We start from the raw sequence: 27582 nt of genomic DNA on the forward strand, positions 1-27582 counted from the left end.
TCAGCCTGAATGTAGGAATGTGTATGTGTATATGTTGCGTATGATGTATATGGTGTGTATGATGTGTATGATATATATGATGTGTATGTGTGTATGATGTATATGTACATATATATTTTTTGAAATAAGCTCTTGATGCATCCCAAGGAGGGCTTGGATTATGTCGCCAAGGACGACTATGAGCTTCAAATCTTCTGTGTCCTATTAGCACATGCCATGAGCTCCAGCTTGAAAATCTGTTTCAAGAGTAGAAGAGCCAAGTGTGGTGGTGCACGCCTTTAATCCTAGCACATGAGAAGTAGAGCCAGGTAGATCTCTGTGAGTTGGAGGCCAGCCTGGTCTACAGAGTGAGTTCCAGGATAGCCAGGGATACACAGAGAAACCCTGTCTGATAAAACCAAAACCAAAAAACAAACAAAAAGAGCCGAGCACGAATCTGTATACCTATCGTCCCAGTGGATAAGACCGGAGAACCCAAAGTTGGCTACACAGGTAGTTTGAGATCAGTCTGAGAAACATGAGAACTGTCAAACAAAGCAAAGTGAAATCGGGTTTAGGTGTAGTCAGTGGTAGAGCAGTTACTAGCATTTGCAAGGCCTTAGCATGGGTCTGATTCTCAGTACCACATAGAGAAATACATAACAGGGGCTGGAGGGGTGGCTCAGTGATTAAGAGCACTATCTGTTCGTCCAGAGGACTCAGGTTCAATTCCCAGCACCCACATGGCATCTCGCAACCTTCTGTATCTCCAGTTCAAAGGGAGTTGGATGTCTTCTTCTGGCCACTGGGTACCAGGCATGCACCAGTGCACAGACATACATGCATGCAAAACATCCACAATATAAAATAAAATAATTTTATAAGTGAATAAAGCTATAAATACTAAAAAATAGGCTTCAGCCAGCAGCGAAGAGACAGCTGGTGGCAACTGTGGGCTCCAGCATAATGACTGCTTCTTCCAGCTTGAGCTCCCAGATCCCTGCTGAGGGGCAGCATGATGGCTTGTGTATGCTTGACCCAGGGAGGGGCACTATTAGAGGTGTGGCCCTGCTGGAGTAGGTGTGTCACTGTGGGTGTGGGTTTTAAGACCCTCGTCCTAGCTGCCTGGAAGCCAGTCTTCCACTAGCAGCCTTCAGATGAAGATGTAGAACTCTCAGCTCCTCCTGCACCATGCCTGCCTGGATGCTGCCATGTTCCTGCCTTGATGATACTAGATTGAACCTCTGAACCTGTAAGCCAGCCCCAATTCAATGTTGTCCTTTCTAAGACTTGCCTTGGTCATGGTGTCTGCTCAGAGCAGTAAACCCTACCTGAGACAGGCAGCAAGTGCCCCAGCCTCCAACACAAGTTCATGCTAGCCCATTCTAGGTCTACTGCCCCCCCACCCCACTCTCTGCTTCCATTTCTGAAGAAGCAGCTACTGATGCTTTGAAAATACCATTCTTCCCTTCTTATTCTTTTAGACTTTGCATGCCTTTTGTAACCAAGTCCTCATATTAAACACTCCTCTGAAATACCTGTAGTGGTTTCAAATATCCAGAATGGATACTGATAGCTTTGGTGAATATTTATCATGTACACCATAGGATTATTAGGAATAAATTAACAAATTCATGCAAATTGTGGAAAACAGCCAGCATGTAGGCACACAGTACATGTCACTTGTGAGCACACAGTATGTCACTTGTGAATGTTAAAATTGATCGAACAAGTTGCTCATTAATTCAAAATCATTGTTTTGTGGTGAGTAACTCACGGACTGCCATTTTCCCGAAGTTAATTACATCTTTTTAGTAAAAAAAAAAAAAAATCAGTGACTAATGGGGTTTAGTTAAATCCCATAGCTCTTAAAGGTGAAGATTAGAAAGCCTATCTCTTTCCTTCCCAAAGTGTTAACAGTTTAGTTTTCCAAACGGTTATAGTGAAACCACTATTAGCACAAACCGATGAATAAAATTGTTCAAAAATTAAAGTGATTAAATAAAAAAGCAAACGAAAGAAAATGAAAGCATTAGTATCACCATAAATAAGAAGTTTTAGTGGAGCCAGATGTGGTGGTGCACAACTTCAATCCTGCACTTAGGAGGCAGGGTCAGGAGGAAGACTCCCTGTGAACTCAAGGCCAGCCTGGGCTACACAGTGAGTTCCAGGCTACGTGGAGAACTTGTCTTTAAAAACATCCCCCTGGTCCTGCTTGCACAGACTCCGCTCTCTGAAACTGTGCAGACTCTGTGAACCCCCAAAGCGCATGTTTTTCATGCTCCCAAGCCAGTACCACATGGCTCACTTGCCTGGTTCGGCTGTCTACTCAAGATGGAGGCTGGCCTGGGCGACAACAGCTACATCGGCACCTGGGCTGATTCTGGGAACACCTTTCTAGGTAGATGCTTTTGAGGAACCGGGAGGCCCTTCAGTTTAGGCTTTGTTTCTCTAACTGAATCTGGATCATCATAAGATAGCTCCTCAGAGGCGGAGTCCCCCTTTCCCCCCCATCTTTCTTATTGCCCACTTCAGTACAGGAAGTTTCTCTTCAGTTCCGCCCATCTCTTCAACAGTTGCAGCTTCTTTTTCAGAACCAACCTGAAACCCTCACGGAACAAACCCATCCATCATCTTTAAATTCAAATTCGCTCAGATTCTCAGGGCATGGGCAAAATGAAGCCAGATTCTCAGCCACGAATGGCTCCTAGTCTGATTCCTGATAGAGTCCCATTCCTTTCTTAAACCTCGTGAGCCAGCCTTCCACTCTCTATGTTTCCCTTAGCAACACTACCTTTAAAACTCCCACCACGATGACACGGTATGCTACTTCTTGCTAACGAGGCTTTTCTAGACCAATTACTTACTCTTCTGCATTCTAGCAACAGCTCCGGTGAACCAAGAACGGCATACATTTACCACAGTATCAAACACACTTCTTTGTTTTAGTTTCTTTTAGTTTGCTTTCCCATTGCTGTGATTAAAATAAACTCTGTCCAAAAACAAGATAAAGTTCCACACCACAGTCCTTTCCCATGGGAGTCACGCTGTCAGGTGCTTGTAACAGTTGCTCATATTCATCTGGTGGAGAAGCAGTAATCAAGGAATGAAAGCTTGCTGCCTTGGTCTTTCCCCCACTGAAACTGTTCAGGATCTAAGGATCACACCCCATTTAAGACAGTTCTTCCCACTGCAGAACATGATCAAGACAATCCCAAAAGGCACTCCCAGAGGCCCTTTCCCAGGTGATTCCTGCTTCTGTCAAGCTGACACTAAACCGTCACGGTGGACAGAAGGACAAGCCTTTAGTTTGTGTAGATTGAAATGAGAACCTTGTATATTAGGCATGTGTGCTCCCACTGACCTACATCCTAGCTGTTAAAAGGAAACTGTGAGATCATTACCATGGATTATAAAATGCCTTATCTAGTTTGTGTTCTTTTCTTTTTTTATAAAGATTTATTTACTTATTATATATAAGTACACTGTAGCTGTCTTAAGACACACCAGTAGAGGGCACCAGATCTCATTACAGATGGTTGTGAGCCACCATGTGGTTGCTGGGAACTGAACTCAGGACCTCTGGAAGAGCAGTCAGTGCTCTTAACCACTGAGCCATCTCTCCACATTCTTGATTCACTGATACTAGACTTCCTTTTAAGAAACATTTTAACATTTTATTTGATGCATATGTGCATGTATGTATGTATGTATGTATGTATGTATGTATGTATGTATGTGCATCACATATGTACTTGGTCCCAGAAGGGGGCATCAGATCTCATTACAGATGGTTGTGGTTGCTGCGATTTGAACTCAGGACCTCAGGGAAGAACAGTCAGTACTCTTAACCACTGAGCCATCTCTCCAGCCTGAATGAAGGTTATCTAAGAAACACATTCTCTTTGTGAGGCACAGCTGAGCCTCTTCTGGCTTGTTGTTTTTTTTGGGGGGGGGGCGGGTAAGGTTTCTATGAGTATATTACCTGTCCTAGAACCCACTACATAGACCAGGCTATCCTTGAATGCACAGGATGCCTCCTGCTAGGATTAAAGGGGTACACCACTGGAGAAGATGGCTCGAGGTTAGGAGGATCCAGGTTCTATTTTCAGCAACCACAAACACCTGTAATGTCACCTCTAGATGCTCTAGATGGTCTCATACTTTCTGCTGGTCTTTGGGAACACACACACACACACACACACACACACACACACACACACACACACACCTACCTTACTAAATTGAAAATAAATAAGAATACAATCTTTGAAAAGATGCCAGGTGTGGTGATGCACTCCACTCCTTTAATCCCAGCACTCTGGAGACCGAGGCAGGCGGATCTCTGTGAGTTTGTGGCCAGCCTTACATTTTTAAAAAATTTAAGATTATTTCTTTATTTATTTAATGTATGAGCCTCTGTTGCATGTACACCCACATGTCAGAAGAAGCCATAAGATGACCTCATAGATGGTTGTGAGCCACCATGTGCTTGCTAGGATTTGAATTCAGGATCCCTGGAAAGAGCAGCCTGTGCTTTTTTTTTTTTCTTGCAGTTCTGTAACTTTATTTGACATTCAGCAGTTAGTTCTCATCCACATTGACTGTCTGTAGATTTTCGAATGTGGTAACAGGCATGTAAGTTATCAGTGTGTAGAGCTTGTTTGGTGAATCCTCATCCTCATTACGCTTTCTGGACAAACGTACTCGGATGCAGTACGGAACTTTCCTTATTCCTTTGGCCCAGACGGCTTTATTGAGCCTGGTGTCTATGTGCACATCTGGAGTCCCCATCTCCTTCATGGCAAATTTTCGAATTTCTTTGAGTGCCCGAGGAGCACGCTTCTTGAAGCCCACTCCATGGATGAGCTTGTGAATGTTGATGGTGTATTCTCGGGTCACCACCTCGTTGATGGCAGAACGGCCCTTCTTCTCGCCACCCTTCTTTTCGGGAGCCATTCTGCCGGGCCCAAGTTGGAAAGCCAGCCTGTGCTCTTAACCTCCGAGCCATCTCACTAGCCCCTGCCTTTAAGTTTTTAAGGTAAAAATATCTTCTGTGTGTGGATGTTTTTCCTATATGTTTGTCTCTATACCACCATGTGCCTGGGGCCAGCAGAATTCATAAGAAGAAGCATGAGCCACCATGTAGGTACTAGGAATTGAACCCAGGATCCTCCGGTAGAGCAGCCAGTGCTCTTAACCTCTTAGACATAGGATTCATGGATCACACAGGAAATCAGGAACATCACATGCCTGCACTGGGGTAAGAGCTTTTTATAGGGGAAGGGAGGGGAGGGGAGGCAGTGATGTGCTGGGGTACTGTCTGTTTTTTGAGGGCTATCTCAGTGGGCTTCTTGCAAACAGGGGCTCTTGGCAGGAAGAGAAGGGTGGGGACCTTCTGGGTCACATCATCTTAGCCTTTGTCTCAAAACCTCTGGCTTAACACACACCTTTAAAAAACTCTATTGTAGGGCTGGCATGATAGCTCAGTGGGTAAGGGCACTGGCTGCCAGGTCTGGCAATTTGAGTTTGATCCCCAGGACCCATATGGAGGAAGGGGAGAAGTATCTCCCAGCAAGGGATCCTCTGACCTCCACACTTAAAGTCCAACACACGCATACACACGTGGGCACACATGCAAATAAATAAATGTAATAAGGACATTTAAAGGGATTTTCCTGACAATCAAGGCTCTGAACCACAGCCTGTAAGACTGTTCACTCAGCAAGCGTTTCTCTGGAAAGAGGTATTTCCGTAATGACACACCCTGGTGCCGACTCCACCAGTTTCGTGGTAGAGTAAGGAATGGTTACAGTTGGCGTGAAGAGCAAATGCTAGGTTTAGCGCCTTACTCTTCTAATTGTGGCTAGAGCTTGCGACATGCCTCACGTTTGTGATATGGGGATTCTTGCAGGGTGAATCACCACCTCCAGCCTCCTGGGTCTGAATCATCACTTGCAGCTACTGCAGCAGAGCAAGAGGACGTTTTCCTGAGATCATCAGGAAACGGAATCCTAACTTGAGGGTTCTCATTTTCGACTTTAAGCTGATGTCCCCAACTGAGACAGAGCCTTCAGACTTTTGGCTGATAATGTTTTCTCCACAAAGGCTAAGCTGGGTTTGATCCTATGTTCTGTAGGACTGGAACTCAAGGTCATTTTGAGCCCCTGGCTAAATATTTGTTGGGTCCCAGGTGCTGCTCTGGATGTTGAGAACAGCAAACCAGAATTTGTTACTCCTCAGATTTAGAGATTGTCAACTGAGAGTTGCAGGCTGGGATGGTTTAACCTAACACAATATTGGTGTGTAAGGAGTAAGAATGGCTACGATTAGGTCAATGGCTGACACTCTCTATTGTTTAGGTATCGTGGAATTATGCTAGTACTGATGTCATGTCTCCTGCATTTATGTTCTGCTGCGATAGCTCCAATGGAGCCTGTCTGACATGAAACAATCGTGGTCAGCAGGCCAGAGATGTGTTCCTTGGAACTTTGTCTCCTGGAGACACTTGGCCACTTCCTTCTTGACTTTCTGCCTAGCTGATTCGAATTGGTACGATCAGGAGTGACATATTTGCTCTTTTGTTTCTTTTTCTACTAACAGGAACATCGAGACCTGATTTGGTCTTTATGGACCATGCCTCCTTTGAAAGCACTAGCAAAAATTAAGTAGAATCAGAATGAAACTCTAACAGATGTGATCAATAACTTACAACAGGAAGAATTAACTGTGGAAAATCCAGACCTCCTAGATAGTGAAAGAATTAAGGCGCTAGCTATTAGAGGGGAAAGTCCCATCAATTATAAAAAAAAATCCAAACATTTAGGAATTCCTATCAAGTAGTTACATGGAAGAAAACATTATTTAATTAGAGGAATTTTGTGGGCCCCTCCTTTAGTAAAAACAGGGCCACTGCAGAGCCATTGCCCTACATAGGGACATGTGATGAAGAAGGTGATAGATGGGTTAATATTGATGGAAAGAGAGTACTATATTATTCTTTAAATATTTTATTTATTTATTATATATGAGTACACTGCAGCTGTCTTCAGACACACCAGAAGAGGGCATCAGATCTCATTACAGATGGTTGTGGGCCACCATGTGGTTGCCGGGATTTGAACTCAGGACCTCGGGAAGAGCAGTCGGTGCTCTTAACCACTGAGCCATCTCTCCAGCCCTATATTATTCTTTAAATTTTATAGAACGCTTGGCCAGATCATGTCCCCATGCTTGCCTATTATCAAAAGGAACTATCCTATCTTTAAAAAGACAATTACATGAATTTTGGCTAAGAGAGAGTAAAAGACTAAAGATTCCTTACAGCTGGCTATCCTGTTGTTATCTGAGAGATGATATTTAGAGATTGAGGTAAATGAGGTTTATGACCACCGTCTGGCACAAGTCTGATTCCTGTCTTGCTTTCTGTTCTGAACTGCATGTAAACTGTTAAACTTTGTCTTGGTTATTATTTGAGTGTACCCTGGCAAGGGGCCAAAAAATTAGCTCCTGTTCAAGCATTGTATATAACCGCAAAGCAGATTTCAGTAAAATCGCAGCAGATTCAAACCACCCTGAGTGTGTTGTGTCTGTCTGTCATTGCGCCAAACCTGTGCTTTCCTGAGTACCAGAACCCTGCTTCTCCCGTGGTGTCCTCCGTCTGAGTGGTCTGTGGCAATGTTCATTTGTTTAATTTGTGTGTGTGTGTGTGTGTGTGTGTGTGTGTGTGTGTGTGTGATGACCCATGTGGGAAGGTCAAAGGACAGTTTTCAAGAATTGCTTCTTTCCTTCTGCCTTTTTGAGGGGGGGTCTCTCTCGTTTCTGCTGTGCAGTGAAGCACACGGTTGGCTGGCGTTGTCTGCAGCTGTCTTCTGTGGGCTCTAAGAGTCGAACTCGGGCCGCTGGACTTGCATGGCAGGTGAGGTATCCACTCATCCATTTTGCAGGTCCCATTTTCTACTAAAAGCATCATTCTTTTGAATTACACATCTACATGCACACTGTAAGGATCCAATGCAGACATGCTTACAGAGGAGTTAAGTTTCGTTCTTATTCCTCTTTTCAAGTGCATTTCCCAATAGGTTACACATGCTAGCTGTGTGTCCCTTTCTAAGTTTTCTATGTGTAGCTAAGCCTATGAGTATTGTGTTGGTTAACGTGATTGCCAACTTCAGAGATTTGTGACATCACCTTGGAAACAAACCCTACACCTTTTATACTTGAGAAATAACCTTTGGCTTGTTTTACATGAAAAGCATATGTACATTATCATGTAACTAGCATCTCGTGTGCTGCCCAGACGGTGTAGTGTCATGTGGTGAAAAAATTACTTAAAAAATTATGAGACATTTCAGATGTGGTGGCACATGCCTTTAATCCCAGCACTCAGGAGGCAGAGGCAGGTGGATTTCTGTGAATTCGAGGCCAGCCTGGTTTACAGAACAAGTTCCAGCTAGGGCTAGGGCAGCTAGGGCTACACAGAGAAACCATATCTTGAAAAACCATAACAAAACAACAAAAAATTATGAGGTCTGAGATTCCTATCCTGGCTGCTTTACCAAACTATGCTTTTAGACAAATAAATTATTATAATCAGTATGCAAGTCTCTTACATGTAAATGCAAGATTTATATTAAATGCCACTCAGGGCCATTTGAGCTAGGAAATATAAACAATTCAAATCTCTTAAGTTTTATTATAAATAAAGCAGCATTGGGTGTTGGGAAATTTTTTCTCTCTCTCTTAAAACGATTTATTTATTTTTATTTTATGTGCATTGGTGTGAGGGTGTTGGATCCCCTGGGATTGGAGTTACAGACAGCTGTGAACTGCCATGTGGTTGCTGGGAATTGAACCTGGGTCTTTCTGGAACAGTAGCCAGTGCTCTTAACTGCTTAGCCATCTCTCCAGCCTCCAGAGTTAGGAATATTTACCCTAGTAAATACCCCTGATAATGTTGTTCTGGACAAAGGTGTAAGTCAGAATTTATAAACTTGTTAAGAGTAACTTTGTGTGTGGGTAGAGATGATTGGGAAAAGTAAATAACAATGTGACTCACGTTTGTGGTTACATAGTTTGAAAAGTAATCACAGTTTGAAATGGGTGAGGTGAGTCATTTCCAAGAGAAGTGTTTTCATACAACTTGGCTAAATCATATACACTGGGGAAGTTATACAGAAGAGAGAATGATCTTCATTTTCAGCAGCTAATCTGGATCCATGAGTGCTGTAGCTACCGCCCTCCAGTGGTGTGTAGAAGAGAGTTCTAGTCAAGGCACCCTAATATTCCCCCCCCCCCCCCCCCGCCCAACACCAAGAAAGATGTTCACTACTTAGCCCTTAAACTCATCAAGATCTGCTGGCCTCTGCTTCCTGGGTGCTGGAATTAATGTGTCAGCCAAGGCATTTTTAATTATCTTGATTGGGATTGAACAAATGCCAACCAGGTTGTAGTGAGAATATGATACAAATATGTCTATAATCTTATGATATACTAGAAATTGTGCTGAACATTAGTGATATGGGGGGAAAAAAACGTCAGAGCAGGGAAGCTATAGGACCTCAGCTGACGCTCAAAGAGGAAGAATGGAAGAAAGAAGGGAGAAGCCAAGTCATGCTACATAAGCTAGGTTTGGTTCTAAGCATAGCCATCTGTAACTCCACCTTTGCGGAAATCCAGTGCCTTCCTCTCATCTCTGTGGGTAGTACCTAAAAGCAAGCACCCATACATTAAAAACAAACAAGCAAACAAAAAAAATTTTGAGGATCAAATCCTAGAGACAGTGGTATTTAAATAAGATCTTAGGATCTTACTAAGGAGTAAGTGAGAAAGATATGTGCTGCGGACATGCGTGTTCAGAAGCAGAAGTAAGTATGGAGGTAAGTGTGATTGCACCTGTTATAGCGCTCAGAAAGCAGAAACGGGAGGAGCTCTGTGAGTTCAAGGCCAGACTGGCCTAGAGAATGAGATGCTGCCACAAACAAACCACCGCCAGGAAAATTGGGGTAATATGGTCATCTAAACCATAGAGGACACTATAAGACTAGGGAAAATGGTGTGCTCTTTCTGCATGTATAGAACCGGCTACAGTGTATTTCCTCATTATTTTGCTAAGATCCCGTATTCTGTTTGATTTTAACATAATAAGCAAATTATAAAATCTTGGAGTAAGCTGCAGTTGGCTATCATATATTACATTTTACATGTTGCAAGAAGGAGTGTAATATTAGGGAGCACTAACTATGTGAAACTGGAAGGCTCTAGGATGACCAGATTTGGAGAGAAAAAAAAATGCAAAACACTTAAAAGGTGAACCAGGGGCTGGGGCTTCAGTAAGCGATCGTCAGCACTGTTGATACAGAAAGGGGAAATGAAAGAGTTCAATGTGGTGAAGTAACATGACTGAGGCTTCTGTTGAGATCACAGGTTTAGAAATAGGAAACCAGTAATAGAGCATTTTTCTGCCTTTTCTCTTTTTCGTCTTCATCCAGAGTGTATGTGTTCATCTTAAAACATGTGGTGGAGAAGTATATGATAGAAAAAAATAGTTTCGGGTTGGGGATGTAGCTAAGTTGATAGAACGCTTGCTTGGATGTGATCCAAAACACTGACAAAAAAATGAGTGTGGTGGTCCAGGCCGGTAATTCCAGCACTCTGGTGGCACGTTGATTAGAAGTACAAAGTCATTCTCTACTACACAATGAGATGAGGACCGGCCTGGACTACATTGAAACTCTGTTTCCAAATAAACAAACACGAACAAACAAAAGGCTATTGGAAGTGTTAATTGAAGGTTACACCCACTTAATATTTGGACGAATTCTGCTCAATGTCCCTTCAAAGCAGTGTTGGATCAGTTTATAGTCCTGGCAACGGTGGCCAATTTCTACATCCTTACCAGCCATATCTAATTCTTCTTGATTTTAAGAATTGACTTTCCTAGGCAAAGTAAACCAATCAGAAGTGTAAGTCAACCAGTCGATAGAATTCAACGATGGAGGCTGCTACTGGTGTTTCGGAGGACAAAATAAGATCAGATCTGGTTTTGCCGCTTGAAGTCTGCGCCAGCTAAAACGTTTCTAAATTACACTGTTTACGCTTACATTTGCGAGTGCACAAAGAACATATTTGTGGATAGAGCTGTTTAGTTCTCATCATGTGTGGCATACCGGGCTTCTTATGCTGAGGGATGCTAGATAGCATTTAGCACTGTAATCAGGGTCATTCTAATACGAAGAAGTCACCATTAAAACCTACAAAATTGCAAAAAAAAAAAAAAATGGTAGCACTTATTAGACTATGCACTTGCTTATAGTATGAGAAAAGAATGAGGAAGCACAGATTCATTTTGTTCAACCTCTCTGCTCTGTTTTCTGTATATTCAGTGACTTTTTTTTTTGGTTACCGTTTGAAGGTAGGTAAAAGAGAACTGAAATTAAAAAAAAAAATTTCGCTAGGGATAGAGCCCAACCCAAGATCTTGGCAGGCAGAGTGCTCTACCACTGAGCCTGTCTTTGCCATTACTCAAGATGGCGAGCCAGGAGCGTCACTGTTTCCAGGTTTCAAACAGGTTTTGCGCCGCCTAGAGGTTAACCTCGAAGCCGTACCCAAGCGGAAGTGACGCAGAGGAAGCCGTCGGCGTCTCAGCCCGCCCCCACCCGTGCCCCGCCCCCGCGGCGCTAGCGGAGCCAAGATGGCGGCGGAGCTGGAATACGAGTCTGTGCTGTGTGTGAAGCCCGACGTCAGCGTCTACCGGATTCCGCCGCGGGCCTCCAACCGCGGTTACAGGTACCGAGTGGGATTTGCAGCCGGTGACCGCCAGGATAACGACTGTGTCCTTGGGCAGCACACACCGGCCCGCGCCGTTGCCCCCGAGCGGTCCCTTAGTAAGCCTACGACCCAGGCTGCCAGCGTCTCTGTCCACTTTTCTGTTTTGCTGGAACTCTTATTTTATTTTGTTTTCTTACTTCCTTCATGCATCTTTCCACCTATCCTCACCATGCCCCTTGGGACATCATCTGCTCCTCGTCATCCGCAATCCATTCATGCCTGCTCCATCTGTTACTCTTTCTGCGACCTTTGGCTTGTAATCCTCCACGCGCGCGCATTTGCACACGCACGCAGCACGCTCTCCCTCCCCCACTCTTCTGATTTCTCCTGACACTTGTCGGTAAATCGTAGTTTTGCTATTTTAATTGACACTGTTGTCATTCTCGCCAAGTGTCATCATCCACCGTTTGGTTTTTCCTTTAGGTTTTGCAGTGGACAAACGTTCAGGTCCCGTTTTCCAGTGATTAGCTATTGCGTCTTTTCATTCTGTGTGTGTAACCCCCGCTTCTCTCCTCCCACATAAAGTCTTGATTATGTAGGGATTTCTGCCTTCCTACCAACCTGGTCACCTCTTCTATAGCTTTTCAGAGTCAATGCAGCATTTTCTCTTGTAAGGGCTGACAACCTTGTAATCCAGTGACTGAGGTTTTGAGGATAGTGTAGGATGTTGTGGAATTCAAAGGGAATTCACTGGGATTTGTGTTGAAAACTCTGGAGTCTGAGCCCTCAACACTAAATAGCTGTGTAATTTATGAGCCAATCAATCTTTTTCTTCTCCAGGCCTTAAGGTTTCTCATTTGTAAAATAGGAGAATGTGAGAATACTGTGCACTTCTTTTGTATCTCACAAGTTTTTTCAAAAAGATGTATTTAGTTTATATGTATGTGTATTGGTATTTTGCCTGAATGTATGAGTGTGTACCTTGTACTCACAGAGGTCAGAGTGATGTTGGGAGGCATCAGATCTCTTAGAACTGGAGTCACTGATGTTGGTGAACCATCATCTGGGTACTGAACCCTGGCCCTCTGCAAGAGCAGCAAGTATTCTTAACTACTGAGCCACAAAGTGTAGTTGTCTTTTACCTCGCTTGGTCCAGCACCGCAGAGCCCCAAGGGATCTGCTAGGTATCTTGGCAGAAACACATCCCAACTCCTCGGCGGCCCAGTGTCTCCTGCCGCCACACACTTTCCTACACTCAAACCGTCACATAAAAGAACACACAACACAATAATCTTTGACCCAATTGATAAGATATAATTGCCCACTTAAACATACAAAGCCCAGTACCATCCATCCCTTAGGAACATTAATGACAACCTGTAAACACACAGTGGAATCTTTACACCAGCCTCCATTGTCCTGCCGTGGTGTCCCCTCTCTCTACCCCATCTCTTCTTTTCTGTTCCAGTCTCCTCCTCTTTCTTCAAACTTCTCTCCCGCCCATCCTTCCCTCTCCTCCAATGACAGGCCCCCTTCTATCCTGTACCTGCCTCACCTGTACTTTACAAATTCAATGGGGAGAAGGTTCTGATGAAGTCGCCTGATTCCTGAGTACGTGACTAGGGCAGTGGAATTAGCATCAAAATACAGATTACTTCCGGGCAAACCACAACACTACAGCGTTATAAAAATACAATACTCGTCCCTTTTCTGACTGACATACCTTCATGGTTTTTCTCTTGCTGGAAAATTACCTTCTACCTATCTCCATTTTGCTTCCTAGCTAGAGGGTCATTCACCACCAATCACTGGTTTTGCACAGACCCGTGCAGTGGGCCCTCTGAGTTGTGTATGTTTTGGTAGAGGTAGTTCTGCTTTCAAGGAACTATCAGACCCCACGTTGACCACGACTGAAACTCAGCATGCATCTTGACAGTAGTCAGAGGAACCATGTTATGATTTACCTAATACATCACTCTACCTGACCTATTCTGGTTTAGGCCAACTCTCTGTGGACTTCCATAGTACTTTATCTTCATCTCTATCTCTGCTTTAATGTTTAATGGATCTGCAGGGTAGAATGAACAGCTTGAAGTCTTGTTAAACTCTGTATCTGTAGGGACTAGAAGGACCAGCGGTGTCTTGCACATAGTAAGCACTTAGCCAATGCTCCCTGGAAAAAGAAATTGGGGCCCATTTCAGCAGGTAAAGTGCTTACTGTGAGGGCTGAAAAATCAACATTTGATCTCCCAAATGCAGGTAAAGGGAAGAGAGCAGTAACTTTACAGTTCGTCTTCTGACTGCCACAAATGTGTTATGGCATGTTGTGCTTGGCTCTTGCACATATACACACATGGTTAATACATTTAAAAAGAAGAAATTGGATTATCCAACCAACCCAAGCACATGAGCTAACAATGGCTGGACTACTGAGTAAAGGGGTCTCTCTAGAGGTTAAGACTTCAAAATGATATAGAAACATTGAAGTCTTCTAGTTCCCTTTATTTCAAGCCTCCCTGCCTCCACCCACAGTCTCATTTCTTTCCTACTTCATTCACAGCCTTTTTCCCCTCATCAGGTCACTACAGTGTCCATCAAAGTAGGTTCTTAATTTTTCTGTTTCCTGTGCTTATTTTGATATTTCTTACTATCCAAGGGGTATCCTATCGTTACTTACTCTGACAGTATACTGACTGGAAAGTCAAAAATGAAGTTTGCAGCTGGGAGTGTTGACACATAGCTCTGATCTCAGCACTGGAGATGGAGGTGTATGCGGGTTGGGGATGTAAGGCCATCCTTGGCTCCAGGAGGCTCTATCTTAAACTCTGAAACAAGAACTGGACTGGAGAGATGGCTCAGTGGTTAAGAGCATTTGCTGCTCTTTGTAGAGGGCCTAAGTTCAGTTCCCAGCACATACAGTGGTAGGCCCAGGGGAGCTGAAACTATCTGGCCTGGATACCTGTACACATGCACACATAAATAAAAAACAAAACAAAACAAAACAAAAAACCTTCGTCTCCCCAATAACATAAAAACAAATAAGTTTAACCTTTTACTTTGTGGCAAAGTCATTTCTTGAACTTTAATCTCATTTTCTAAAATAAACATAATTGATTCTTGACATGCAAGATACACTCACCTGGTTGTCCCAAGAATAGAGTAACTCCTGGCATAGGAGTTGGCTGAAGAGTGTTACCTTTTTTCTCTCCTTCATTCCTTTATAAATAAGTTTTTATTGCTTAGGTAAATGAAAAAGTGTGACATTAGTTGTGTCTGTTTTACACAGGGTCTCACAGTATAGCCCTGTGGCTCCAATCTCCTGGAGATCTTCTTTCCAACTGTTGGGACTTAATGCAGTCCCATGGCTGCACATGGCCAGTGAGGTTAAGTTAGGTTAGGTTATAGTGTTGTTTGGAGACCAGCAAATCCAAGAATTCTTTAGACTTGGTTTTGGTGAGGGAGAGGAAATAAGGATCAAGGATGAAGGAAATTGCTGGCGTATATCCACTTATATATTAAAAATTTGTTTATTATTTGAGGACACTGCATACATAAGATGAAAATGATGAGGTACCAGCCTATAAGTTGTCATCTGACTTCCACATGCATATCATGGCGTACATGTGCCCCCATCCCCAAAATATATAAATATGCAAGCAGGCAAGTGCTTTTTAAAAAAGTTAATTAATGAGGACTTGTAGGATGTTCTACTCTGGATCAGACTCAAGTACTTAAGAGTCTCTGAAGGCAGAAAGAACATCAAGAGAGAAGGAGATGAAAGCATTTGTCTGACAGCCCTGTTCGGAGCTCTGCTCAACTAGCGCACTCAAGGGCCTGGCTTTGATCCTAAACACTGCAAAGACAAAAATCCTAGTTTCTTGCTAGTTTTGATTTTCTTTTAACTTACTGTCTTGTTAAACTTTCTCTTTTTACTTTTCTTCCCCAAAAGTATTGGTGGTGTTTTGTAAGTTTTGTTTTTTGTTTTGGGACAGGGCCCTAATGTTGTAGCTCAGGCAAGCCTCACACTCCCCGTAATCCTGCTCTTAACTTAGGTATGCACACCACACTTTGAAGTCTTCAGGTTCCTAAGAGATAAATTATTAAAATAATTCCCCCTTTCCTACACCCTTAAAAAAACACATCTAAATCCAGTGTTTTGTAGTCTTGGTCATAAATAATACCTTAGATTTTGCTCAAGTTCATATAAATGCAGATGACAGTGGTTGGGTTTTAGGATGGTTTGAAACAGTGGTGTCTACATTTTTGATGTTTTTCCTGAACCCTGTTCTTATATACTCAGCTGTCCGCTCCTCATCTTCTCTTCAAAACCTATTAAGACACCTGAGATTCTGCATATTCAGAGTTCAACCTCCAGCCTCCCAGATGGTGTCCACAATAAGCTTCCCACATTTTAGTTGTTGGTAGCTTGTTGCTCAGGCCACAAAATGTTGGGGTTTGCCTTGACCTCTCTTTTGCTCTTGGCCCAGACCTCATTAGAAAATCCTGCTGCCTTTTCCTTTAGAATCCAGAATCTTGCTAGTTGCTTCTGCCCTGTCTCCTCTGAGCCCCTGTCATGACTCATTGAAGTTGATTGCTCTTAACTAAGTGCCCCGCTTCTGCCATCACAGCATCCATCTCTTCTCTACACAGCAGACAAAGGAATGGCTGTAATACAGGGGGCTGAGTCACAAACCTGTCTAAAATGAGGCCTAGCCAATTTTCACTTAGCATAGGAGCAGCCATGTTTTTGATGACTTACAAGGTCCTACATGGTCTGGCTTTGTTTTGCTTCTTTGGCAGTTGGCTTCTTGCAAGAACAACAGCTTCCTTGTCCTCAAACCTGACCAGCATACTTTCACCTCAATACCTTCACACTGTGCTTGGAGCACTTTCCTCTCAGGTACCCAAAGGAAACTGCCACCTACTCTACTTTTTCTTTCTTTTTCACAGCTTCTCCCTGAGCTTTTGACCAGTTTTACAGTGTCAGGCCTGGATTCCTTCCTATGAAGCAGCCTCAGGTCCAATCTAAAAGCAGGTAGCTGTCTTTACAACCTCTGTCCACTGTTTACTCTACATTTTTGCCTAACTCACTTTCTTGATGAGGCTACCTTGACTCCTTTTTTTGGTGTGGAATCAGGGCTTGGTGTTTGCTAAACAAGCTTTGACCGCTGAGCGCAGTTCTCAGCTTCCTGGTCACTCTTGAATTCCATAACCTGTCTCCCACTGCCCTCCTGGATTTCTACTGCCTCTGTATTTCCTTCTCACCTTAAACTGTAACCTAAGACACCGAGAATATGTATGTTTCCTTCTGTTGAAATGTATACTTTCTGGGGGTGGGGGTGGGGTGCTTTGTTTGCTGTTATAGCCTAAGCATCTAGAATAGTGCCTGCCACTTCATCAGAACTGTGTAAAGGCTGGCTGAAGTCCGTGAGCGATCATACGTGGTTAGTGATTTCTGGAGCAGCAGAAGCACTTTGCTGACCCCTGAGTAATGAAGCAGTATTAAGTAAATCTAATAGGTAGGAGAGTACCACTATAGGAGAAACTACATTTTTAGAACTTTTGTTTTTGAGATGGACTTACTATGTAGAATAGGGTGACTGTGAACCACAGAGGTCTGCCTGCGTCTGTTTCTTTAGTGCTGGGATTAAAAGTGTGCACCATGAAACTCAGATTAATTTTTATTATTTTTGTCTCTGATGTTAGGGATTATATGGTAGGTAAGACTGCATCACTTAACTACATCACAGTTCTCAAGAAATTTAGTTTTGTCCTTCCCGCCTATCTTGAGTCAGGGTTTCTCTGTGTAGCCCTGGCTGCCCTGGAACTCACTCTGTAGACCAGGCTGGTCTCAGACTCAAGAGACCCACCTCCTGAGTGCTGGGATCAAAGTTGTGCACCACCACCTGCCTGGCTGGTGGTTTTATTTGTGCTTACTTTGCATATCTCTGTTGGGATTTCCTAAACTTGAAAGTGGTCCAAAGGAGACATTGCGTGTTATGTGTACTAGACAGTATGTGACATGAGAACACGGGGCTTCAGTTTTAAGTTATTGAGTTGTTTCTCTTGACTATTTAATATGCAGAAAGAATAGGCCCCCCAGCATTGGGAGGCAGAGGCAGTTAGACCTCTGAATTCAAGGCCAGCCTGGCTTAGAGAGTGAGTTCCAGGATAGCCAGGGCTATGCAGAAAAATCCTGTCTCGAAAAACCAAACCAGTGGGTTGGGGATTTAGCTCAGTGGTAGAGCGCTTGGTAGCGCAAGGCCCTGGGTTCGGTCCCCAGGTCCGAAAAAAAAAAAAAAGAAAAATCAAACCAAACCTAACCGATGAACTGAACTGAACCAAACCAAACTGAACAGCCCACTCATGGAGTGTACCTGAGGCCCCAGACTTGCTGTTTTCCTTCTGTAGGGCATCTGACTGGAAGCTAGACCAGCCTGATTGGACTGGTCGCCTCCGAATCACTTCAAAAGGGAAGATTGCCTACATCAAACTGGAAGATAAAGTTTCAGGTAAGTGCAGATCCTCAAGCATGGCGGATGAATAGTTCCTCAGTTGATGACTGGCGCGGAGACATGCGGTTAGCTGGAGTCCGCTCACAGCCCCTTCTCACTGCTAGGGGAGCTCTTCGCTCAGGCGCCAGTAGAGCAGTACCCTGGGATTGCTGTGGAGACTGTGGCCGACTCCAGCCGCTACTTTGTGATCAGGATCCAGGATGGCACCGGTAAGAAATCCAGGCTTTCTGGTGGGATACGTTTAGGAAAATAGGCTGTACTCTAATAAAACTGTGTCCTTATTATGTTTCTCTTTCCTGCATAACTTTTTCTTTCCTGTGTTTCAATGTTACTATGATACTGTGGGAAAGGATTAATATTTTATAGATGTGAGCTTTTGCTCAGTTTTGTAAAGTTAATCAAAATACTTAACAAAAGATAGCATGTTACAACTATGGTGGGTTTTGATGAAATTGTCTTGAATCATAATTTCTAGAGCAGCATATCTCAGCCATTTAATTCTTTTAAGACAGAATCTTACTATGTAGTCCTGGCTGCTTGCAATATATGCCAGGCTGGCCTTGAACTCAGAGATGGGCCTGTTTCTTCTGGGCTTAAGGCTGTGCACCACCATGTCCCACCTCTTTGTAGTTCTTAATAGGTCGGTAACCAAGGACAACAAATATTTATGCATGAGGTGAGTTGTGACTGCAGCTCTTAGATTGCTGGTTGCAGGGTGAAGTAGCCACAGTACGGTTGGGGTGGCTCTATTTTAGCAGAACTTCATTGTCAGACTCATGCTGCAGGGAGAGTTGGCTTTTGAGTGGCATGCTGTCTGCCGACTGCTGGCCCGTGAGAAGATTCTAAGCAGGTCTCATGCATCTTGTGTGACACGTAGCTCTGATAGGCAGAGGTCACAGGGAGCTTGCTTTCTGAGATCCCTCCTCCTCCTCACAGGGCGCAGTGCGTTTATTGGCATCGGCTTCACGGACCGGGGAGATGCCTTCGACTTTAATGTCTCCCTGCAAGATCACTTCAAGTGAGTGAAGCTTGCTCTTGGTTTTCAGGGTACATAGTTATGGGTGCTGCCTGAGCGGGGGTTTCTCTCAGCACATGGTTTACGTAGTCTGCTCTGTACTTCTTCCTATCTTTGTCCCTATTCTCATCTTTCCATACAGCCTGGGATACAGTTCAGATCCTGGCAGTGGTTTGCGTTGATACCTGTTACACCCATGGGGACTTTGCCCTTGCTTTAGAAAGATGGGGGAGGGTGGCGCACAGCAGCCTCGACTGTACACGGGCAGAAGCGCCGTTCCTGTCACGGCAGCTCTTGTGTTCTGTGCCTGCATGTGAGTTTGGCACAGCCGCAGTGTCCAGTACCACATCACCTCCCATCCCTAGGACAGTGTGGGTCTTTACTGCTCTGAAGCCCTGAAGAAGCTGAAGGGCACAGTAGCTGACACAGCTCCTTCGGGGCAGCTTAGGCGCAGGACTGGGAACTCTTGAGAGGGTGTCTACCACACACTCGGTGTGGCTTCTCAGTTGAACCTTTGGATGTTGTTTTCATTGTCTCCCTCATGTTTTATGGGTCCCCACTCTGCTTTCTGGCATTGCAGTTCATCAGAGTGAGACATAGTCAGATTTGGGTCAGACTCCGCTTCAGGTAATTGCAAACTGAGATTAAATTCTTATTTCCCCAAAGGTGGGTAAAGCAGGAAACCGAGATCTCCAAAGAATCGCAGGAAATGGATAGTCGTCCCAAGTTGGATTTAGGCTTCAAGGAAGGGCAAACCATCAAGCTGAGTATTGGGGTAGGTGTGATCCCTTTTCTTTACGTCTTATTATGTGTATGGGCGTGTTGCCTGCATATGTTTGTGCACCACAGGCATTCAGTGTCTGGAGGCTGGAAGAGGGTGTTGAATCCTCTGGACTGGAGTTATAGATGGCTGCTGGCTGCCATGTGGGTGCTGGGAGTCAGAGCCCTGTCCTCTGGAAGAGCAGTCAGGGCTCTTCATTGCTGAGCCGTTTCTCCAGCTGCTGTTCTCTTTTTTGAGACAAGGTATCACTGTATAATCCTGGCTGGCCTGGAACTTGCCATGTAGATCAGGCTAGCCTTGAATTCACGTATCCACACGTCTTCCTCTAGAGTACTGGGGTTAAGGGTGCATGCCGACTGAGTATGGGGTTTATTATTATTACTGTTTTCCTGTCATTCTCTAGACATCCCTTTCTCTCTCTCTTGTAGAACATTACAGCCAAGAAAGGGGGTACTTCTAAGCCCCGGGCCTCAGGAACGGGGGGCCTGAGCTTACTCCCACCTCCTCCTGGAGGCAAAGTCACTATCCCCCCACCGTCCTCCTCCGTTGCCATCAGCAACCACGTCACCCCACCACCCATTCCAAAATCTAACCATGGAAGTAATGATTCAGGTAACTCTCGACCTTAACTTGAAAATATCCTTAAATTATGTTTTAAATGGATAATCCATTTACTGATGAGTTTTTGTTAGGAAGTTGCTTTTCGTACTGACAAGGCGATGTTGGGGAGGGATCAGAGTTTTCCTGGTGAAGCGCTATCTAGCAGGTGCTCTCACAGAAGCCATGTGCTCGTTTAAGGCTGTTTCTGGGCTGGAGGGATGGCTAACGTGTGAGTGCTGCTCCTAGAGAGGACGTGAGTGCGGTTCCTAGCACCGCGTAGGTCAGGCAGCTTACCTGGGCATCTGAGGCTCTGACCTGAGCGCACAGGCACTCATGTGCACACACTCATACAGATGCACATACATATAATTAAAAGAGTAAAATAAGCCAGGTGGTGGTGGCGTGCACTTCTTTAATCCCATCACTCTAGAGGAGAGTGAGTTCCAGGGTGGTCAGGACTACACAGGGAAACCCTATCTCAAAAAACAAAAACAAAACAAAACAACAAAAAGACACATTAATTAATTTTAAAAAAGGACTCTTTCCTTCACTGTTTGTTAGGTGCTTAGGAGGCTTGTAAGTCAGACGTATAAAATGATTTTAGCTATAGCTCTAGTACTCATGTCTGAATGCACTTGGTAAAAATCATTTAAGTTTTCTCATAAAAAAAAACCAAAAAACCAAAAAACCCCAAAACCAAAAAAAGCCAGATTTACTTTTAGGTAGCCTAGGCCTTGAATGTGCTGTGTAGCTGAAGATGACCCAGAATCCCTGATCCATCTGCCTTCATTTCCCAAGGGCTGGCAGTGTGTGCCGTAGCACGGCTTGCTTAAGGTCTTTAAGTCTTGAGTAGGCTTGCTTGCAAAATGGAGGTGAAAATGACCCCAGGTTGGTAAGGTTGATGCTGAACAGGCCTGCTGCAGTTTCTGGAACGTGGCAGCCCCTCTGTGAAACGATGCCATCGGGTGTCTGTGCGTGTTTGTCACCTTCCAGTCTGGTTACCCCACAGGCGGTGCAGCTCTGGGGAGGCTGAGGCTGGAGGATCAGATACAAGGCCTGCATGCTACACAGTGAGCTGTAGTAGCTCCACTCGAACAAAACCAGACAGCATTTTTGGTTTTCCTTACCAGCTAGGGGGAAACAGCAGGCACAGTTATATTTTCCCATTTGGGAAAAAGGAGACCGTTAGGACTCAAAGGGATTTCTCTTTTCCTTTTGAGGAGCTATTACCATGTAATCCAGGGCAGGCTAGACTCTCAGAAATGAGAGTCTGTGTGTGTGTGCAGATAACATACACATACACATTTAATACAGAACACCAGGTTAGAATTTGGTAGGCGTTAACTTTTTACTATTTGTTTATTTATTATTTATGAGTGTGACATTTCACACATTTGTGCACCGTCCTTATGCGGTGACCATCTTAGTTGTCTGTAGTGTTGCAGGAAGTGTGTGCTGCTGAAGTGAACACTTTTTGTTATTTTTCGAGATAGGTGCTCACTATAGAGCTCTGGCCATCCTGGAATTCACTAGGTAGACCAGGCTGGCCTTGAACTTAGAGCAGTCTGCCTGCCTCTGCCTCTGGAGAGCTGGGATTAAAGGCGTGTCAGTACTCAAGGCTTAAAGCAAACAGTTTATTCAGTTGTTCTTGGCAGATTTTATTTTATGCGTTTGGGCAGTTTGTTTGCATGCCTGTCTGTGCTGCATGTGTCTGCAGAGCCCTTGGCTGGAAGAGGGCATAGGAAATGTAGGTGATTTTGAGCCTTCATGTGGGCACTGGGAACTGAACCTGGGTCCTCTGGAAGAGGAGCCATCTCTCCAACTTCCCCTCCCACCACCTTTGAGACAGTATCTCTTGTAACCTAGGCTGCCCTCAAACTTGTTATGTAGCTGAGGATAGCTTTGAACTCCTGACGCTCTGATCTTCCTGTGTAGAGCTTCCATGTGTGTGCCACCGTGCTTGCATTTCCTTTACGATTACTTGTCAGTCACACCTGTGTGTCTCGTTCCTCCTTCCTCTACCTCCCCCCACCTCCCCATTCCTCTGGTTTTGCTGCCTGGTTCCCTTTTCCCACCAGAATCTGGGAGTTTTTAATTTAATGTATTGGGTAATACATGTTATTTTTTGAGTTTATTACTAAGGGTAAGCTTTTTCTAAAACTTTAGAGGTGGAAATTTTGTAGCTGTCCATTTTGCTTCATGTTACCAGAAGGTACCAGGGACCCTATTTAAGATTAAAAAAATTTTTTTTTAAAAATTCTTGCCCACTTGTACATTTTATTGAATGAGACAGTGACCCAGTTGCCCCCTTTTTCTTCTTTTTTCTGTTTCTGTGTAGCTCTGGCTGCCCTGGAACCCTCTCTGTAGACCAGGCTGGCCCCCCACTCAGAGTTCACCTGCCTCTGCCTCCCAAGTGCTGGGATTAGCTTAGTTATATTTCATTAAAAGAGGGAATATAAGTGAAATGACTTGAGAAAATTTGTGACCACACATCTAGCGATTAATTTTTTTTTTTTTTTTTTTGGTTCTTTTTTTTGGAGCTGGGGACCGAACCCAGGGCCTTGCGTTTCCTAGGCAAGCGCTCTACCACTGAGCTAAATCCCCAACCCTAGCGATTAATTTTTTAATTAAACTTTTTATTTTGAGAATTAGAGACTCCTACACAGTTGTAAGAAATAATGAAAGGAAGAAAGAGTGCTGGGTACACCTCAAGTCCCAGTACTTTGGAGGGAGAAAGCAGGAGCAGCAGTTGAGTGCCGTCCTAAGTGACTTCACTTCTAGGCCAGCCTGAACTATTGGGACTTGATCTCAAATTGAAAAAAAAAAAAAAAAAAAAAAAGCAAAGGAAAGAAAAAGAAAAATACTGAATAAAGTCTTGTATCATCTGTTCAGTATCTCTGATAATATCTTACAAAACTGTGTTTGGCTGTGACGTTATCTCTGGTCTTATTCAAGTCTCTCATCTGTCTGTGTGTACACATTGGTAGGTGGCCTTCATTTCCTACAGTTTTGCTCTGCATAGGTCTATGGAGCCATCGTGATGGGCAGGTTGCAACAAGTCCGTATCACTGTCTTTTATTTTAAAAGACATGCTATTATTGTTGTTGTTGTTATTATTTTGTTGTTATTATTTTGTTGTTGTTGTTTAGGGTCAAGGTTTCTCTGTGTAGCTCTGGCCATCCTGAAACTCACTCTGTAGACCAGGCTGGCCTCAAACTCAGAGATTCGCCTGCCTTTGCCTCTTGAGTGCTGGAATTAAAGGTGTGTGCCATCAGCATCTGGCTAACTTTATTATTTTTAATGTGAGTGCAAATCCCCTTAGAGGTCAAAGGTACCAGAGCCCTGGGAGCTGGAGTTACAGATGGTTGCGAATCACCAGACTTGAGGGCTGGGAATAGAACTTGGGTCCTCTGGAAGAGCAGCATGTGCTCTTAACCATTGAGCCATCTCTCCGGCCCTGCTATAAGAATCTTCAGTATCACCCTTTATAGCCAAATTCCTTTGGACCCCCTACTCCCGTCCCTGGCTCATGGAAGTCTCTTCTCTGCCCTATGTTTATATAAAGTTACTGCTTTAGGCCTGTTATATAAGTGGGGTGATACAGTTTAACTTTTGGAGACTGGCTTTTTTACTTAGTGTGAGTCTCAAGTCATCTTATATGTCAAGTTTTCTCCTTTTTATTGGTGATTATATGCATTTATTGCAGTGTTTTTAACCATCACCTACATAAGAGCATTCAAACTGTCCCGGTTTTGAGAGATTATAAATAAAGCGGCTGTGACCTTTGGGTGTAGGTCTCTTGTGAACACATGACTAAACGCTCCCCAACTCCCCCGCCCTCATCTTGTTTAGATATCCTGTTAGATTTGGATTCTCCAGCTCCTGTCCCGACTTCAGCACCAGCTCCAGCTCCAGCTTCTACAAGCAATGACTTGTGGGGAGACTTTAGCACTGCATCCAGGTAATGGGCACAGTGTACCCAGCAGCCGCTCCCTTAGTGTGTGGAGCGGTGGTTCTCAGTCTTCCTGATGCTGTGACTTTTTAATAGTTTCCAGGTTGTACTGCCTGCCAACCATAACATTATCTTATTGCTTCTTCAGAACAGTAATTTTGCTACTGTTATGAATTGTAATGTAAATACTGATATGCAGGATATATGACACGTGATCCTTGGGAAAGAGTATTGAAACCTCAAAGGGGTTCCTACCCACAGGGTGAGAACTCTGTATAGAGGATGTGTATAGTCAGGGAAGCAGCTGCTGTCCAGGGTTTCAGGAGGAGTTCTGGGGAAAGCAGTGGAGGAGTGCTGGACTCGGGTTGAGGAAAACTGCAGGAAGAGATTTAGGTGTACTTCAGGCCTGGGAAGGGGAATCTAGAAATTCTGGACAGCAGCTTCTTATACTTGGCAATAGACTGGAATCTCATACCAATGTGTTACCTTGGCTTTTTGTCTCTTCCTTTGTCTTACAGCTCTGTTCCAAACCAGGCACCACAGCCATCTAACTGGGTCCAGTTTTGAGTCGCATTGGCAAGAAGTTGAGGACACTTGAAGAATAAAAATGACCTCAAGGGCACCATTCTATGAGGGAGTTGAGGGACGGCTTAATTTCCCAGGACCCAAATCAGTGGTCAGTCTTTCCTGTAGCTTCTCTGTGCATTCAGGCTGGATTTTTTTTTTTTTTTTTTTGGTTACCTCTGTGTTACTTGCTGTATATCCAGGAGACAATCTGCTGTTTCCTGCTCAGAACCAAGCAAGGGAGTAGTGGGTATTATCACACTGACTGACTTTGCAGAGTTCAGAAGGCCAACTTGATGAGTGGGAGTGACCTCGAACGTATGTAAATCCTTGAACTTATTTCAGAATCATCTCATGATTCCCTAGTTAGCAATTTCAGGAGAGACAAATGCCTTGAAACTGTCTTCTCCACTAATCCGAGACTAAATATGGTCAGGCTGGCCCCAGGACTCATGAAGTTAGGGTTTTCATGGGGGTAGATTTGGAGAAAGCTGTGTCCCGGCTCTCTTCTGTAAGGCCTCCTTCAGGCTTACCCCATGCAGTGAACTTCCCGTGCTGGGTGGAGCCCCATCACCTTCTTGTGTGTTTACATGTTGTTTCCTTTGACAAGAGGGTTATGTTGGTGGCACCTCACTGTTTTCTTGTTGAATAGTGCAGCATCTTTGACCAGTGAATATTTCTGAGATGAAGGGGTCAAGGGGCTGTGCTTTCCATGGTGTAGTCTACAGAAGTGTTTAATTTCTTGCGGCCCCACGGGATTGCTGCACTGACGCATAGAATTGATCTATACTCACCCTGTGTTTGACCTGAAGAGTTTTAACTTGATGTGTAGAGCAGAGAGCTGGAAGCACTAAGTTCCCATTCAGTACCCACAATGCCTTGCTGCCTGGTTTGACTCCTTTTCATAAACATTTCATTTCAGTCCATCTAGCACTTCTGTGGAAAGCTGCTGTTGATTGTGTCAGTGTGAAGGAGGTGAAGTCACAGCTTTCTTTACCTATGACAGTTAGGCTTTGCACTAGACGTTGATACCAGCTAGGATATCTTAAAGGAAGTTACCGCCCCATCACTCTCCAGTCTCTGGCCGCCATTCCTTTTACAGTGCTGTGAAGAGCGTCCTCTGAGGTCGGTGGGTACTGTCTCCTGTTGGTCGGGCAGTTTGAGGGAGGAGTGGGAGGACTCACACTCCTGCAGGTACCTGTTTGGGTAGCACACTGGCTGCAGAGAGTCCTTTCAGATATATTGTTTCTCAATGTTCTTCGTAGCTTTTTCTAACTTCGGGTCCATTTTTCCCATCGCCTCTTCCCATTCCCAGGCAGCTCTCTTGTTGCAGAGCCATGGCAGGACGTTTAAGTTCCAATAAAAACACTAAGAAGAAAGTATAGAATCACTAGTGACTGTTGGGAAACCTATTTTCTCAATCTTCCTCCATTTTGTGTTCTTTGTATTCTTAAGATGATAATATATTATGTATTTGAATTGCTGAAAATTGAAAATGAAGTTGAAGATATATGTATATAAGCGTATGCTGTATTGGTGCAATAATGGTAATTAAAGATATTAAAAAAGACGCTGGTTTTTCATCTTTAGTTTATGTTCGATCTCCCCTCCCAGTGGTAGGAATTAAACCCAGGGCTTTGTGCATGCTAGGGAAGTGCTTTAGATTGTTAGACATACTCATTGCTAGCCTCATTTGTCCTTTTAGCTTACCTGGCCCAGCACAAGAGGGCCAGAAAGCCATAAAGGACACGTGCACTTGTTACTCTTTTAAGAGACCGACTGTGGCAGGTGTTTATCGTGCAGAACCCTGCAGGATGAGACTTAGTATCCAGGGTCATAAGCAGGGGAATACAGAAAGGGCCGTGGTCATTGCATCAGGGGTACTTTTGGTGCCGCATCACACGTGTTAGAGCTCAGTGAATAGGTGTCTCTGAGCATGCGCAGGGCTGGGGTTTGGTTCCCAGCACCACATACCGTTGGGCATGACAGCACATGCTTGTGATCCTAGCAGTCGCAGGTGAAAGCGGGAGGAGCACAAGTTCAGCATCTGTCGGCTACCGAGAGAGCTAATACCATCCCTGTCTATATGAGAACTCCCCAACTCCCCAAACCAACCACCAAAACAAGAAAAACTTACAGTGCTAAACACTATAGTGTTACAGACAACACAAGGAAAAAATTGCAGATTACTAATAAGGGGTATAGCATCCGAAAAGTGTAAGAAATTCTTACCACTCAAAAACAACAACAACAAAAAAAAAAAAACACAAAAAAAACCCAAACCCCCAAAACACTAATCTGCCTTGAGAATGGTCCAAGGCCCTGTGGTATGTGGTTTTGAGATGATTCCAAGTGACATGGTATGGAATCTTACTTCATGAGAATTTCACACCATACCCCGTCAGAC

The 27582-nt window shown here is 44.1% G+C and overlaps 1 protein-coding gene and 1 pseudogene across 4 annotated transcripts; one reads left to right on the plus strand and one right to left on the minus strand.

The window, feature by feature from the left end:
* Rpl31-ps10 (ribosomal protein L31, pseudogene 10) lies at positions 4563–4938 on the minus strand (annotated as a pseudogene).
* Necap1 (NECAP endocytosis associated 1) lies at positions 11653–26745 on the plus strand. Of its 4 annotated transcripts, XM_087657690.1 has the most exons (9): positions 11660–11766; positions 16699–16783; positions 18160–18260; positions 18368–18472; positions 19200–19281; positions 19945–20053; positions 20488–20671; positions 24512–24620; positions 25130–26745. In XM_087657690.1, exons 2-9 carry the CDS (start codon positions 16752–16754, stop codon positions 25176–25178), a joined length of 771 nt encoding a protein of 256 aa, XP_087513816.1. In that variant the 5' UTR covers positions 11660–11766; positions 16699–16751; the 3' UTR covers positions 25179–26745.
* Positions 26746–27582: the final 837 nt, after the last annotated feature.

Source organism: Rattus norvegicus, chromosome 4 (assembly GCF_021556685.1).
Source record: "Rattus norvegicus strain SHRSP/BbbUtx chromosome 4, alternate assembly SHRSP_T2T, whole genome shotgun sequence".
In the NCBI taxonomy this organism is placed as follows: Eukaryota; Metazoa; Chordata; class Mammalia; order Rodentia; family Muridae; genus Rattus; species Rattus norvegicus.